At 40.6% G+C, this 17,410-nt stretch overlaps 2 protein-coding genes across 9 annotated transcripts in view; one reads left to right on the forward strand and one right to left on the reverse strand.

Moving 5' to 3' along the window:
- The window catches only part of DMTF1 (cyclin D binding myb like transcription factor 1), a 51,048-nt gene extending 50,410 nt beyond the window's left edge, over window positions 1–638 (reverse strand). For 3 of the 8 annotated variants that reach the window (XM_069587754.1, XM_069587748.1, XM_069587751.1), the window contains exon 1: window positions 436–638. The gene's annotated coding sequence lies outside the window, so the exon portion shown is untranslated. The remainder of the gene's footprint in view (window positions 1–435) is intronic. The other 5 variants (XM_069587749.1, XM_069587752.1, XM_069587753.1 and 2 more) reach the window with 3 other exon arrangements.
- The window catches only part of LOC138439802 (uncharacterized), a 96,070-nt gene that overhangs the window by 150 nt on the left and 78,510 nt on the right, over window positions 1–17,410 (forward strand). The window contains exons 2-4 of the mRNA XM_069588887.1: window positions 80–1,600; window positions 4,678–4,738; window positions 13,994–14,078. Of these exons, the coding sequence (XP_069444988.1) occupies window positions 80–778 (699 nt within the window). The 3' untranslated portion in view covers window positions 779–1,600; window positions 4,678–4,738; window positions 13,994–14,078. The remainder of the gene's footprint in view (window positions 1–79; window positions 1,601–4,677; window positions 4,739–13,993; window positions 14,079–17,410) is intronic.

The following is a 17,410-nucleotide window of genomic DNA, read 5'->3' on the forward strand; positions in this document are numbered from 1 at the left end:
AAGGAACCCTCCCAACACCGCCTCCCAGAAAGCTAGGAAGGCTTCTTCACTTTCCGTGTTCCCGAGCCCGATTCTCTAGCCAAGCTCTCGGCCCACCCCACCCCCAGGGGTCCCGGCGCCATTTAGCTCCTCCGAAGCCGCCATTTTCCGCCCCCGCCGGATCGCTAGCTGTGCCTCGGCGGCAACTCGCTACCCTGTTCTGCAGCCCACGCCACCGCCGCAAGCCCGGCCCCGTAAAGGAGGCCCTGGCCTGAGCTTGCGGGAACGGCAGCTTCGGCGTCACGAAGGCCCAGCTCCGACCCCGCCCGCGGTGCCAGAGCGCCTGCAGCTGGCGCCGGCCGGCGGGAGCAGGCGGGCAACAAGGGGGCCGGACAGACTCCACTGGGCGGAGCGGCCCTGGCGGCGGTTGGGACCTGAAGGTTCTATCGCACTTACTTCCTGTTTTGGGTCCGGGCACTTTGGAAGAACCAGGATGGAGGCTCCAAAAAATACCAGGATGGAGGAAGCAGCCACGGGCAAGAGTGGCTGCAGCTGGAGTGAGCGAGCGCTACGAGCCACCGGAAACGGAGCTACGGCCGCGCCCCGCCCCCAGTCCCCGCACGCTCCCCCGCCCGGCCTCTTCTCCCTGGGGTTGGCCCTGCGCGCCGGCTGTTGCGTCACTTCCGGCCAGGTCGGCGCGCCAAAAAGGGTCTCTGGATATTGGAGCTTCGGTCTCTCTCAGAGTAGGGGTTGTTGTCTGCTGTTTTCCTTACCTCACTCTAGGAAATTTAAGTACTGACTTCCCCGTTACAGATATTGTGTAGAAGAACCGTCTTTCTTCGGCGCAGCTGTGATCCTTTTGGCCCGGGGACCGTTGGCCCTCGCGAGTCGACTTTCGTAATTATCTAGGGCCACAGAACGGAGGGAACCGCCGTGTGGAACGGCTTGAGAGCGGGGTCTGGATGCAGAGGAAGGCCGGAAATTGTGTGTGTGGCTCTTCTGACTGGGTCCGCCCTGTAGACGTGTTACCTGTTGAGCCTGTGATGCAGTTCTTGGTGAAATGTATGCTCTGTGAGTGTAGGAAGATGGTGGTCTGCAATGCACAGTACGCCTTACAAAGCCCGGCCCTGACACGCTGGTTGCTCGTTACCCAGGGAGCTCTCAGGAAGGGAAATACTCGGCCCCGCTCCCATGGTCACGAACCTGCCAGAGAACCGCCCCGGCAGAAATTTTTGTTTTGAAAGAGTTTCGAAGATGAATGGTCGGAACCGTGTTACAACTCTTCTTGTGATTCTGACCTCATTTTATTTGTTTATAATAAACTGGTTTATTGTGCGCTGCTTTTCTCTCACTTCCCTGGTGGCTCAGATGGTAAAGCGTCTGCCTACAATGCAGGAGACCTGCAATCTCTGGGTCAGGAAGATCTCCTGGAGAAGGAAATGGCAACCCACTCCAGTATTCTTGTCTGGAAAATCCCATGGACGGAGGAACCTGGTAGGCTACAGCCCATGGGGTTGCAAAGAGTCGAACACGACTGAGCGACTTCACTTTGACTTCACTTTATCTCACTAGGGGGATGAGAGGAGTTCAGAAATGAGATTTGAGAAATTTCATGAGTCCAGTAAGTATGTGTAGACTCACACTACCTGGTCACAGTGGGAATGTGGTCAGCATCAGTTGTAAAGGTCAAACGAAGGCTGTCAAGATGGGAATATATACGTCTTGAATTGAACTTAACTAATCAAGTCAAGAATGCTTTCTTTTCCTCTATACTTTGCTTTTTTTTTTTTTTTAATTGTTTTATATAACTGGTTTCTCTTGAATACAAAATATGGTTGAAAGACTTCGTGGAAGTGACACTAATTCTTTGAAGAAAGGGGAAGAAACTGTACACAGAAATGAGTTTAGACAGATAAATGTTTGTTTAGATTTTAAGCCAAAGGTACAAAAGTTTTACCAGCAGTCCACATTATTTATTCTTTGGAATAACGTTCTCACTCATAAATGTCACATTTCATAAAAAAAGTGGAAAACGAGAACCATCACACACTGATTAGAAGTGCTAAAATCCGAAACACCAAGTGCTGATGAGACTTTGGAATACTAGGGAACTCTCATTTATTGATTGAATGCAAAAATGGTACAGCCACTATGGGAATCTTTTCGGTGGCTTCTTACAGAGCAAAGCATATTCTTACCCTGTGATCATTAATTACTTCTCGATATTTACCCGAAATAGTTGAAACTTTATGTCCACATAAAAACCTGCATATGAATATTTATACCAACTTCGTTGTAACTGCCAAACTTACAAGCAACCAGGGTATGCTTCAGTAAGTAAATGGATAAACTGGTACATCCTGTACAATGGAATATTATTTAGTGCTGGAAAGAAATGAACTATCCATGAAAAGACATAGGAATGCAGAGACATGGGGGAATCTTAAATGTATACCTCTAAATGAAAAAAGTCTTATCTGAAAAAGGCTACATATTGAATGATTCCAACTGTCTGACATTCTGGAAAGGGGGAAACTATGGAGTTAATAAAAGGATCAGTAGTTGCCAGGATTTGAGGCCAGAGGAAGTGAAACAGGCAGAGCACAAGAGGATTTTTTTTAAGGCAGCAATATGATTCTGTTTAATGCTATAGCAGTAGATATATTGTGTTATGCATCTATCAAAACCCATAAAATGTCTAACACTTAGAATGTAGCAGTAGATACATCGTGTTATACATTTATCAAAACCCATAGAACATAACCTGTGGACTTCGGTTGTTAATGACATATCAGTGTTGGTTCATCCTTTGCAATAAATGCACCATTCCCTTGGGGGATGTTAATAATGGGGGAGACTATTCTGAGTGAACTCCAGGAGTTGGTGATGGACAGGGAGGCCTGGCATGCTGCAGTTCATAGGGTCGTGAAGAGTCAGACATGACTGAGCGACTGAACTGAACATTCATGTATAGGGTAAGGACTGTATGGGAAGTGTCTGTACCTTCCCCTCAATTTTGCTGTGAATCTTAAGTGGTACTCCACAAAAATAAGGTCTAGTTTAAAAAAATACAAACTGAGTTTGGACAAGGTTAGATAACATTTTTTTGAGTGCTTATGTATCATTTAAATGATTTCCATATATTAAATGCATTTAACATTCCCAAGTGCCAAAGCGTCTGTATAGTTATTGTAAATGATTCCCATTTTGGACAAGGATCAAATAAGTGAAGGAATGTGTCCAAGGACACACAGCAAGTAAGTGGCAGAGTCAGAATAGAAGCCTCGGCTCCAAGCCCATACTCTGAACTACCCTCTTGCAGCTCATAAAGTAGATTTTGCAAGTCTTTTTGTAATAAAAAAATTATTACAACCAGTTTCCAGATTCTTTACTAAACTGGAAGAAGGATATGTTTGACCATATTTCAAAAATAAGTGTCAGGAGCAGCATTTTATTGCCTCTAACATTATTACCAATTTGTGGTAATCTCTGCATCCCCTGTGGTTATGGCTGGTATCAGTTTTTAAATGAGTACATAACTGTAGATAACCACCACCATGAGGCAGGATCTTGTGGTACAGATGTTGAAGTCAGACCCATGTGTGAATCTTGACTATATTGCTTAGCAGTAGATATGGTACTACACATCTCTAAGCTTCACTTGCTTTTGAAAAGTGGAGATACTAAAATCTACCAGAATGATGTTGGTAGAATGCTTTGCACAGAGCCTATCATATGTTTTAAGCACTTAAAAATGGAAAATAATAAACCTCTGAACCAGAAAAGCAATTAAATTACTGAAAGTAGAGTTCTAATGAGGTAATAATTATGTGTATAAAATTGTTAACATTATCATTTAGGAATTGGTTCTTAATTAGCTACATTTTCCACAAAGCATGATCATATCGGATTCCTCTTAGCTGAGGCATAAAACAGTGGTATCTAAATTATAATTGCTACCCATTCTTTCCTGAAAAATGTTAGGTTAGTCTGCATCCGGCTGTTAAATCCCTAAAAAGGTCAAGTTCATCCTGGTAATTTTTCCTTTCTGGGCGAGTTTCCTTCATAACTACCTTTCCTCAAGGTCAGTTGGTATTGGAAAACAAGTGTATTTTAGCATCAGTTTAACCCATAACTTTAAAAGTAAATCTATAGTAGTAACATCTCTTTAACTTGCCTAATCAGTGTAAAATTATCCATAACATAATTTTAAACCTGAAGAAACTTTCTGTAATTAGAATTCTGGGTGTTTCATACCTCACTATTTAGTAGTACATAGAGAATGCATGAGAGTTTTACTATTATCCTAGTATTTACCTAATTAGGAATGAAGTGTTTTGTAGAAAAATCTGGAGAAACAGTTTTTTCACAAACAGAAGTTATTATGAAAGTATAGGACACATGGTATTTACTGTATTTGAAGTTATGATTTACTCTGTTGGACTCCAGATTTTTTATAACACTTTTATGAACCTCATCAGCAATAGAATAATGATGAAATGACCTTTCCTTTTTGAAAGGTTGATAGGTTGGTATGTTAATATAAACGTGGTTCAAATACTGAGAGGCAAATTCTATTGTTTCATGATTATCTTGTGTTCTGGATGTCATGGTTCAGGAAAGAGATGTCTGCAATAACTTTTGTTTAAAGTAAATGAAAAATATTATTACTGAGTAGCCCATTTTCTTTCTACACAGTCTCTTGAATTCTGCTAATACAACTGATGTGTATACACTGGAAGACCTTCCAGAATTTCTGGTAAGCTGATGAGAATTCCTATGCTAATAGAGAAATGTCCCTAGCTAGGCCCACCCATCAGACCCTTCCAAGTCCTCTTCTGTCTCAGATTTTGTCGTCTAGGTCTTTCTGTGGGGCTTAGGGCCCTCCGTCTCATAACTCCTTCCTACCCTCCAGCTGTGTCAGTGTCTCATCTCTATACTTCTTTCAATCTCTCAGCCTGGTTACCACCACTCCATATCCTCTTCACTTCATTTTCTTTTACAGTAGGTCTTTACTGAGGCCTTTTAATGGAACATTAGCAAAAATTCATTCCTCTTCCGCTTAGCAGAATGGAGAACTTCAGATCCTCCTAGCAAATGAGAATAAAAGTTTTCATTCTGTTCTTGAAAATTCTGTGGGCAAAACAAAACAGAAACAGTTAAATTACTTTACTAAAACTAGGAGAGTGTTTGTACCCAGATTCAAATATCTGTTCCTTTATAGTCCGGCTTTGAAGGGAGAGGGACAATATATTGGCAAACCAATCAGCAGTTGCCAGTTTGGTAAATTCTAAAAAGGATACAAATGGAGTTCTCTGAAGGTGAACTTCATGTAGGGAGTTCCAGGTTGGGCTTTCTCAGGAGACACTTCAGCAGGGACTGGAAAGTTGAGAAGGGGACAGGAGGGAGGAAGGCATCTGTCCAGCTAGTGTAGGAAAGAATGCATTTGTAAGGAAGCAGCTGGCCTATAACATTTACAAAATGGTGAGAGCACAGTGCTGGTAAGTAATAGATTTGGTCTCTCACAGATGTTAACTGAGTTTAACCCCCTTCCTCTGAGGCTGGAACTGGGCATGTGCCCAGAGGTGGCTGGACCATCTGCCACCTCTGCTTTGTCTTACAGCTTCAGTTTTCCAACACCTGGTACAGCACCTTAACAGACACTTAAAATGTTTGCTGAGTTCAGAGATACTTCTGTCTTAGACCTGAAGATCAGAAATCAGATCAGAAATCTAGCCATTTCTGTTCTGTTCTGAACTTTTGTTCATACTGTTCATGTTATGCTCAAACTTCTTCAAACGAGGCTTCAGTATGTGAACCGAGAACTTCTAGATGTACAAGCTGGATTTAGAAAAGGCAGAGGAATCAGAGATCAAATTGCCAACATTTGTTGGATTATAGGGAAAGCAAGGGAAATCCAGAAAAACATTGGGTTCATTGACTGTGCTAAAGCTGTTGACTGTGTGGATCACAACAAATTGTGGAAAATTCTTAAAGAGATGGGAATACCAGACCATCTTACCTGTATCCTGAGAAACCTGTATGCAGGTCAGGAAGCAACAGTGAAAACCAGATATAGAACAACAGACTGGTTCCAAATTGGGAAAGAAGTACCATAAGGCTGTATGTTGAGTGAGAGTCACTCAGTCGTGTCTGACTCTTTGTGACTCCATGGACTGTACAGTCCACCGAATTCTCCAGGTCACAATACTGGAGTGGATAGCCATTCCTTTCTCAAGGGGATCTTCCCAACCCAGGGATCAAACCCAGGTCTTCCCGCATTGTAGGAAGATTCTTTACCAGCTGAGCCACAAGGGAAACCCAAGAATACTAGAGTGGGTAGCCTATCCCTTCTCCAGCAAATCTTCCCGACCCAGGAATTGAACCAAGGTTTCCTGCATTGCAGACGGATTCTTTACCAACTGAGCTATCAGGGAAGCATGTCACCCTGCTTATTTAACTTATATGCTGAGTATCATGTGAAATGGAGGGCTGGATGAATCACAAGCTGGAACCAAGATTTCCTGGAGAAGTAACAACCTCAGTTATACAGATTATATCACTTTAATGGCAGAAAGTGAAGAGGAACTACAGAGCCTCTTGATGAGGGTGAAAGGGGTGAGTGAAAAAGCTGACTTACAACTCAACATTCAAACAACTAAGATCATGACATCTGGATGGCAAGTAGATGGGGAAATAGTGGAAGCAGTAACAGATTTTATTTTCTTGGGCTCCAAAATCACTGTGGCTGGTGACTGCAGCCATGAAATGAAAAGACACTTTCTCCTTGAAAGGAAAGCTATGACAAACTTAGCATATTAAAAAGCAAAGACATCACTTTGCCAACAAAGGCCTGTATAGTCAAAGCTATGGTTTCTCCAGTAGTCATGTACAGATGTGAGAATTGGACCATGAAGTTCAGTTCAGTTCAGTTGCTCAGTCGTGTCAGACTCTTTGCGACCCCATGGATTGCAGCACACCAGGCTTCCCTGTCCACCACCAACTGCCGGAGTTTACTCAAACTCATGTCCATTGAGTTGGTGATGCTGTCCAGCCATCTCTTCCTCTGTTATCCCCCTCTCCTCCTGCCTTCAGTCTTTCCCATCATCAGAGTCTTTTCCAATGAGTCAGTTCTTCACATCAGGTGGCCAAAGTATTGGAGTTTCAGCTTAAGCATCAGTCCTTCCAATGAATACTCAGGACTGATTTCCTTTAGGATGGACTGATTGGAGCTCCTTGCTGTCCAAGGGACCCTCAAGAGTCTTCTCCAACACCACAGTTCAAAAGCATTAATTCTTCAGCACTCAGCTTTCTTAATAGTCCAGTTCTCACATCCACACATGACTACTGGAAAAGCCATAGCTTTGACTAGATGACCTTTTGTTGGCAAAGTAATGTCTCTGCTTTTTAATATTCTGTCTAGGTTGGTCATAACTTTTCTTCCAAGGAGCAAGCATCTTTTAATTTCATGGCTGTAGTCACCATCTGCAGTGATTTTGGAGCCCAAAAAGATAAAATCAGTCTCTGTTTCCACTGTTTCCCCATCTATTTGCCATGAAGTGATGGGACCAGATGCCATGTTCTTAGCTTTCTGAATGTTGAGCTTTAAGACAACTTTTCCACTCTCCTCTCTCACTTTCATCAAGAGGCTCTTCAGTTCTTTGCTTTCTGCCATAAGTGTGGTGTCATCTGCATATCTGAGGTTATTGATATTTCTCCCGGCAATCTTGATTCCAGCTTGTGCTTCCTCCAGCCCAGCGTTTCTAATGATGTACTCTGCATACAAGTTAAATAAGCAGCGTGACAATATACAGCCTGACATACTCCTTTCCTGATTTGGAACCAATCTGTTGTTCCATGTCCAGTTCTAACTGTTGCTTCCTGACCTGTATATAAGTTTCTCAAGAGGCAGGCCAGGTGGTCTGATATTCCCATCTCTTTCAGAATTTTCCACAGTTTGTTGTGATCCACACAGTCAAAGGCTTTGGCATAGTCAATAAAGCAAAAATAGATGTTTTTCTGGAATTCTGTCGCTTTTTCCATGATCCAGCAGATGTTGGCAATTTGATCTCTGGTTCCCCTGCCTTTTCTAAATCTAGCTTGACTGTGAAGGCTGAGTGCTAAAGAATTGATGCTTTTAAGCTGTGGTGCTGAAGAAGACTCTTGAGAACCCCTTGGACTACAAGGACATCAAACCAGTCAATCCTAAAGGAAATCAACCCTGAATATTCACTGGAAGGATTCAGCTGAAGCTGAATCTCCGATGCTTTGGCCATCTGATGCAAAGAGCTGACTTATTGGAAATAAGACCCTAATACTGGGAAAGACTGAAGGCAAAAGAAGAAGGGGGCAGCAGAGGGTGAGATGGTTAGATAGCATCACCATCTCAATGGGCATTAATCTGAGCAAACTCCAGGAGATAGCAAAGGACAGGGAAGCCTGGTGTACGACATTCCAAGGGATCATAGAGTCAGACACTTAGTGACTGAACAACAACAATTCTTTGGCGGGAGAGCTCAGTCTTTTTTCATATAGTGTCCCTACTTGCACAACTCTGGAATGAACCAAGCAAATGTTACCTTTATAATTACTCTACTTAGAAGGAGGTTATTTGAACATATCACATGTTCAGCATTATTCTAAACTTTGTTACCCAAATCTTGTCCATCTAGTTGCAGCATTTCAAGGATAGGAGTGTTCCATTTTAACCAGCAGATGTCCTTATTGTTCAGCAAGATTTATTTTTTTTCCCTTTCCAGACCAGTAGCTACAAGAGTAGATGGGAATTCTGTGGCTTGAATTCGTTAGTGATAAGCTGTGGTAGACAATTGACAAGCCTCAAGAATATTGAAACCAAAGGGATTATGCTTTGAAATTCCAGTGTGAAAGGCCCTCTAACATTTAACGACTAATTGATTAATTCTTTGCTCTTTTATTCGATGTATATCTAATTCCCTTGCACAGAATGTGCAATGACAGAAAGAAACAGGGAATTTGTGTTACCTTTGTAGCTTTCAAGAGTTTGCATGTTTGTGATACATCCATTCCTTCCTTTCATTGAGCAGACCTTCACGAGCCTGTCCTTTGTGTTGAGCCCTATGCAAGGCATAGGGAACAGAAACGGGGCAGAGATCGAGAGACAAAGTATTAAGGAGCTTACAAAATACTAGTTTTTTTTTTTTTCAATGTGTCTTGGTACAAAACAAATTTACTAAATTATTTCAGTTGCTCATGGAACTTGCTCATAATTACCAACGTAATGAAAGTTCAGTTCAGTTCAGTTCAGTTCAGTCCAGTCACTCAGTTGTGTCCGACTCTTTGCAACCCCATGAATCACAGCACGCCAGGCCTCTCTATCCATCACCATCTCCCGGAGTTCACTCAGACTCACGTCCATCGAGTCAGTGATGCCATCCAGCCATCTCATCCTCTGTCGTCCCCTTCTCCTCCTGCCCCCAATCCCTCCCAGCATCAGAGTCTTTTCCAATGAGTCAACTCTTCTCATGAGGTGGCCAAAGTACTGGAGCTTCAGCTTTAGCATCATTCCTTCCAAAGAAATCCCAGGACTGATCTCCTTCAGAATGGACTAGTTGGATCTCCTTGCAGTCCAAGGGACTCTCAAGAGTCTTCTCCAACACCACTGTTCAAAAGCATCAATTCTTCGGTGCTCAGCCTTCTTCACAGTCCAACTCTCACATCCATACATGACCACAGGAAAAACCATAGCCTTGACTAGATGGACTTTAGTTGGCAAAGTAATGTCTGTGCTTTTGAACATGCCATCTAGGTTGGTCATAACTTTTCTTCCAAGGAGTAAGCGTCTTTTAATTTCATGGCTGCAGTCACCATCTGCAGTGATTTTGGAGTCCCCCAAAATAAAGTCTGACTCTGTTTCCACTGTTTCCCCATCTATTTCCGATGAAGTGATGGGACCGGATGTCATGATCTTCGTTTTCTGAATGTTGAGCTTTAAGCCAACTTTTTTGCTCTCCTCTTTCAGTTTCATCAAGAGGCTTTTTAGCTCCTCTTCACCTTCTGCCATAAGAGTGGTATCATCTGCATATCTGAGGTTATTGATATTTCTCCCGGCAATATTAATTCCAGCTTGTGTTTCTTCTAGTCCAGCGTTTCTCATGATGTACTCTGCGTATAAGTTAAATAAGCAGGGTGACAATATACAGCCTTGACATACTCCTTTTCCTATTTGGAACCAGTGTGTTGTTCCATGTCCAGTACTAACTGTTGCTTCCTGACCTGCATACAGATTTCTCAAGAGGCAGGTCAGGTGGTCTGATATTCCCATCTCTTTCAGAATTTTCCACATTTTATTGTGATCCACACAGTCAAAGGCTTTGGCAGAGTCAATAAAGAAGAAATAGATGTTTTTCTGGAACTCTCATGCTTTTTCCATGATCCAGCAGATGTTGGCAATTTCATCTCTGGTTCCTCTGCCTTTTCTAAAACCAGCTTGAACATCAGGAAGTTCACGGTTCACGTATTGCTGAAGCCTGGCTTGGAGAATTTTGAGCATTACTTTACTAGCATGTGAGATGAGTGCAATTGTGCAGTAGTTTGAGCATTCTTTGGCATTGCCATTCTTTGGGATTGAATGAAAACTGAGCTTTTCCAGTCCTGTGGCCACAGCTGAGTTTTCCCAATTTGCTGGCATACTGAGTGCAGCACTTTCACAGCATCATCTTTCAGGATTTGAAACAGCTCAACTGGAATTCCATCACTTCCACTAGCTTTGTTCATAGTGATGCTTTCTAAGGCCCACTTGACTTCATATTCCAAGATGTCTGGCTCTAGATTAGTGATCACATCATCATGATTATCTGGGTCGTGAAGGTCTTTTTTGTACAGTTCTTCTGTGTATTCTTGCTGCCTCTTCTTAATATCTTCTGCTTCTGTTAAGTCCATACCATTTCTGTCCTTTATCGAGCCCATCTTTGCATGAAATGTTCCCTTGGTATCTCTAATTTTCTTGAAGAGATCTCTAGTCTTTCCCATTCTTTTGTTTTCCTCTATTTCTTTGCATTGATCACTGAGGAAGGCTTTCTTATCTCTCCTTGCTATTCTTTGGAACTCTGAATTCAGATGCTTATATCTTTCCTTTTCTCCTTTTCTTTTTGCCTCTCTTCTTTTCATAGCTATTTGTAAGGCCTCCCCAGACAGCCATTTTACTTTTTTGCATTTCTTTTCCATGGGGATGGTCTTGATCCCTGTCTCCTGTACAATGTCATGAACCTCCATCCATAGTTCATCAGGCACTCTATCTATCAGATCTAGGCCCTTAAATCTATTTCTCACTTCCACTGTAAAATCATAAGGGATTTGATTTAAGTCATACCTGAATGGTCTAGCGGTTTTCCCTACTTTCTTCAATGTAAGTCTGAATTTGGCAATAAGGAGTTCATGATCTGAGCCACAGTCAGCTCCTGGTCTTGTTTTTGTTGACTGTATACAGCTTCTCCATCTTTGACTGCAAAGAATATAATCAAGCTGATTTCGGTGTTGACTATCTGGTGATATCCATGTGTAGAGTCTTCTCTTGTGTTGTTGGAAGAGGGTGTTTGCTATGACTAGTGCATTTTCTTGGCAAAACTCTGTTAGTCTTTGCCCTGCTTCATTCCGCATTCCAAGGCCAAATTTGTCTGTTACTCAAGGTGTTTCTTGACTTCCTACTTTTGCATTCCAGTCCCCTATAATGAAAAGGACATCTTTTTTGGGTGTTAATTCTAAAAGGTCTTGTAGGTCTTCATAAAACCGTTCATCTTCAGCTTTTTCAGCGTTACTGGCTGGGGCATAGACTAGGATAACTGTGATATTGAATGTTTGCCTTGGAGATGAACAGAGATCATTCTGTCGTTTTTAAGACTGCATCCAATACTGCATTTTGGACTCTTTTGTTGACCATAATGGCTACTCCATTTCTTCTGAGGGATTCCTGCCCACAGTAGTAGATATAATAGTCATCTGAGTTAAATTCACCCATTCCAGTCCATTTTAGTTCGCTGATTCCTAGAATGTCAATGTTCACCCTTGCCATCTCTTGTTTAACCACTTCCAATTTGCCTTGATTCATGGACCTGACATTCCAGATTCCTATGCAATATTGCTCTTTACAGCATCGCACCTTGCTTCTATCGCCAGTCACAGCCACAGCTGGGTATTGTTTTTGCTTTGGCTTCATCCCTTCATTCTTTCTGGAGTTATTTCTCCACTGATCTCCAATAGCATATTGGGCACCTAATGACCCGGGGAGTTCCTCTTTTGGTATCCTATCATTTTGCCTTTTCATACTGTTCATGGGGTTCTCAAGGCAAGAATGCTGAAGTGGCTTGCCATTCCCTTCTCCAGTGGACCACATTCTGTCAGACCTCTCCACCGTGGCCCACCTGTCTTGGGTTGCCCTGCAGGCATGGCTTGGTTTCATTGAGTTAGACAAGGCTGTGGTCCTAGTGTGATTAGATTGACTGGTTTTCTGTGAGTATGGAAATCACTTGGTTTCCTCAGATTGCTCTAAATTGCAGATATTAGGAAAGATGGACCGTTCTTCATTGGTCTTGCTTAGTCAAAGCACTCTGAAAAATATCTGACCAATAGTAGATTTTCAGAAGTGTCAGATATTATTATTTGTATTTACCCATCATAACAGCAAAGGATAAAAAGCAGGAAAAGAGAATTTTTGCCTTATTTGAATGTTGAGTAGGATTTGTTAGGACAACAACCCTATTTCAATGAATACCTTTTAAAACTTTGTATTTCATAAAGGCAGTCTATTGCTGAAAGGTATGAAAAGGGATATTTTAAGTTCCATTGTTCTAAGCCTTTGTTTTTTTTTAAACTCCTTGGAAATTGGTCTGTTTTCATGTTTTTGGGCAAAGTGTTTCAAGCACTAGAAAAAGTGATATGGCTTCTTACTTAAGGGTTCACTGGATACCCTTAATATACATGTAACAGGGATATAGCATGCTTGGGGCTGGTGCACGGTGATGACCCAGAGAGATGTAATGGGGAGGGAGGTGGGAGGGGGGTTCATGTTTGGGAACGCATATACACCCGTGCTGGATTCATGTCAATGTATGGCAAAAACCAATACAGTATTGTAAAGTAAAATAAAGTAAAAATAAAAATTAAAAAAATATATATACATGTAACAGAAATGTATAGATACATGCAAGCTAAAGGGTTTCCTTGACCTGAAATTGTTACAGGCAAAGTCTAAACCCAATAGGAAATACTATTTCTTCAGCTATTTCTTTCTGCAATTACCTGAACTATCAGTCTAGTCTTATAATATGTACTTAAGAGAATCTATATTAGATATATATATTTAAAATTTACTTTATTGACATATAGTTGATTTACAATGTTGTATTATTTCTGCTGTATTTCTGTTGTATATTTCAGCAGAATGATTCACACATTCTTTTTCATATTCTTTTCCATTATGGTTTATTGCAAGATGTTGAATATAGTTTCCTGTGCTATATAGTGTCCTACTCTTGGTGACCCTATGGACTGTAGCCTGCTAGGCTCCTCTGTCCATGCTATACAGTAGAACTTTTTTTATTCATTCAATTAATAATAGTTTGCATTTGCTAATCCCCAAATCTCAATCTTTTCCCCACTTCCCCTCTCCCCTTTGGTGAACACAAGTCTGTTCTCTATGTCTGTGAATCTGTTTCTGTTTCATAAAGAATGTCTACCTTATATTAAATACACCATAGTAAATTAAATTCCAGAGCATAATAATATTTATTATAACAACTGCACCTTAAGTGGACAGACCTGATGAAGACATGTAATATATAATAGTTAATTTGATGAAATTGGGAATAACAGGATTATGTGTTCAGACTTGAGAATATTATTATTATATATAACCATATAATTGTAGCCACTACAGCTGTATTATGTTTATTTTAGCAAACCTAGGGTAAGAAAGGTATGTGGCTGCAGCAGGAGAGTATCACTAAAATCTTTTTCCTGTGTCTGTGTTTCTTACCAGAAGTTTACATTTATGCTGAATTTTGGTCTGTGTTGGTTCAACCTGGTGTAGCAAGACATAAGGTTCTTACAGCCATTGTCCAGAGGTAAAAATCCTTTTTCTATTTCCACTGTAATTGGATAAGCTCATTTTTGTTGAACAGGAGCCCATTTTCAGACGCTGCAAAAGATACTGAAGTCTTTTTTTTTTCCTTTGCCAAAGAGCCATGTGCTGTGGAGTCATTCTCTGTTGAGAACACTCTTGATCATGAGTCTGTAATAAATTTTCACACGAGTCTCGGCTGAGAAGGAACCCATGCTGCTTTACCATTGTAGAACAACTGTGGGAGGAAAATATGATATAATGGTGTCTCATATATAATGTTATAAATAGCTATGTCATTTGAAAAGATCATAGTAGGTACAGTATAAGCAGTATGTCTCTTGCAATGGGTAAAAATGAAAATAAACCTATAATTTCCTGCTTTTAGACCTTTCTTATGTCTCTCCTTACTGCAACTACACTTTTATAAAGTAATAAATCAAATTAAGCATTTAGAAATTAGATTTTCCTAGCATAGGAGGCTTATACCTGAAGGTAAAATAAAATAAGTGACCAGAGTTTTCCTACTATTTTCATATTCACTTGGTAGGAAAATCTGATATTATATAGCTATTTTATTTTTATTAAATTTAAAGTAAAAATCAACATAGTTGATTTAACTTCTTTTTATTATTATTTAAACAAAAAGTTAAATTCAAGTCAATGAACTTTTTTAAAGCCGTAGATTATACACTATAGGTTTGCAGTGAGTAAGTCTGTCATTTCCTTGGCAACAGGCCTTCAACCTTCTCAGACTCTTAAGAGCGATTCGTTCTACCCCCTCTTCAACAAATGACCTTTTACCAGAGACTTTTAAGCATTAACTTCCTTGATAACCTGCTGCCCCTACCCTGCCCCTGCTTATGTGCTCATCCGAGCTCATCCTAAACTCCTTTCCTCCAATCCTACAGATGTTCCTTCTCTTATTCAAGGCTAATCCATTCTTTTGTGCTTTATGATCTCATCTCCCTCCTGGGACTATGCTTATTCTTTCTTTTATGTTTTCAACCATTTTAGTCTAGCTTGTGCCTCCAACATGCCCCTGAAAATCATTAACAACCTCCACATTGCTAAATCCCATGAAAATAATCTATCATTTAGTTTAATTTTCAGCAGCATTTGCTCCTGAAATGACTGCATTGTTCTTTGAGTACTCCTCTTTTATTGACTTTGACATAAAATACTCTGAAATTCCTGCTACCTCTCAATTTGCTTCTTAGCTGGCCTGGCTCCTAAATTTCAGAGGTCTTCACAGTGACCTCTAAGGCCTACATTTCTTCCTCACACTATCCTCTCCCTACGTGGCTATGCATTCCCAGTGGCTACAGTTGCTCTCTATACACTGATGACTCCTAAATTTATAACTCTGCTAATCTGTTATTCAAATGCCTTTTTTTTTTTTGATGTGGTACTTGGCTTAAAGTGTGGAAAGCTTATAATGTAGAAAATTGCATTTTCTAAAGATGGCTGTAATAGTATTTCCTATCCAAAATGTTCTTCATACAATACAACTTGCCACTCCTTTCATTAAGAGACGGAGCTGCGTGACTCCTCCCTTTGACACTGGACAGGTTTTGTGGCTACTTTTTTGTGTGTGTTAAAACATAGCTTTTATTTCATCAGACATTTTATGCTTTTTCCTTAGTCTCTAATTGTCCTCCCACTGTTGTGTGACTTCTTTAACCGATAAAGTATGCAGAAAGTGGTGCTATGTGACTTCTAAAGATAGATTATAAAAGGCCTATCAGCCAACAAGTATTCAGCCATCATATATGCAGTCCAGTTGCCATAGAGTGATAAAGCCCAAACTAGCCCAGATAAACCACGTAGAGAAGTACTGAGAACATAAAAAATGAAGGATGATTGGAGAGCCCCCAGCTGCTCCAGCTTCCCCTCCTAACTAGTTATCTATTGCTGTGTAACAAATTAATTACCCCCAAAATGTAGTGTCTTAAAACAGCAAGCATTTATTCTTTCCCAGTTTCTATGGATCAGGAATTCAAGAGTGGCTTAGATGGGTGATTTTCTTAGGGATTCTCATGAGGTTGATATAAAGATGTTGACTGGGGCTTCAGTCCTCTGAAGGCTTGACTGAGACTAAAAGATCTAGTTCCAGGCAAAAGACTTCATTCCTGGCTGTTGGCTGGAGGCTTCAATTCCTACCATATGGACCTTTCCATAGAGCTGCTTAAGTGTCCTCAAGCACAGGCCAACTGGCTTCCTGAAGAGCAAGTGATCCAAGAGTGAGGAAGCTGCAATGCTTTTAATGACCTAATTTCAGAGGTTACACATTGTTGCTTCTATTTTGTTCCATTTATTAGAAGTGAGACACTAAGGTAAACCCACACGTAAGGGGATAAAGATTGGGCTCTACCTTTTGAAGGAATCTGTGGGCACCTTCCCACCATTATCTGACTGCAAAGGCATGCAACACCAGTAAGATGGAGCTGCATATCCCAACCTTTCCTAGAATTCTGATCCATAGAAGCTATGAGTAATAATAAAATGATTACTGTTGTTTGAAGCTTCAAAATCCTTTTTCTTTTCCTTCATATTCTTGGCCCTTAAAGATCAAAGTATTGTCTCATGTAAATTTATAAAAATCCATTCAAAAATTTAATTGACTTCTTTGTTCTTACCTGTATGCCTATTCTTCCTCTGAATCAGAGCATGGAAAACTATCAAAGCTGCCTTTATGGTAAGGGAAAGATTAACAGGTGCAAGACAGTGCAGGAAGGAATAGCAACCCACTAATAGTGCAAAGATATGATTATACTGAGGGATAATTAACACTGATTTATATATTGATAGTAAGTGGTATTTGATTTTACCTATGAATAAAAGTTTGCACAAAGTATGTGTATATGTTATAGTTAATTGTCTTTTTATCTATTTATTTGTGATAGATTTTTGAAATTTGGGGGATGTGGAATGGATACCCAGGACCAGAATTCCAATTTGCACAGTTGTACCATAGGAAATAGAGACTGAAGGAAAAATGTACCTGGGAATTACCAGTATTTTCAGGAGACAGGCAACTCAACAGTGCATTCCAAATACAGAGATGCCTCTGGGTTTTAAAAGGCTGGAAGTAGAGTATCCACCTGACTCCTTTCCAGTGACAAGAAGATAAGATAGTAGCATGAGGCACGGAAGTGTTGGTAGAGCACAATTCAGAGATATTGAGTCCTTTCACAGAAGATTAAGGATTAAAAAGATTAGGATTTTGAAAATTCTATATGTTAGAAACTAAAAAAGTGTTATATGTTGTTACTTTCAACATATTTTAAAATATAGCCATTGCAAGCACTTGCAAGCCATGGTGGTGCAGATAAG

The sequence above is a fragment of the Ovis canadensis genome, chromosome 4 (assembly GCF_042477335.2).
Source record: "Ovis canadensis isolate MfBH-ARS-UI-01 breed Bighorn chromosome 4, ARS-UI_OviCan_v2, whole genome shotgun sequence".
Lineage (NCBI taxonomy): Eukaryota > Metazoa > Chordata > Mammalia > Artiodactyla > Bovidae > Ovis > Ovis canadensis.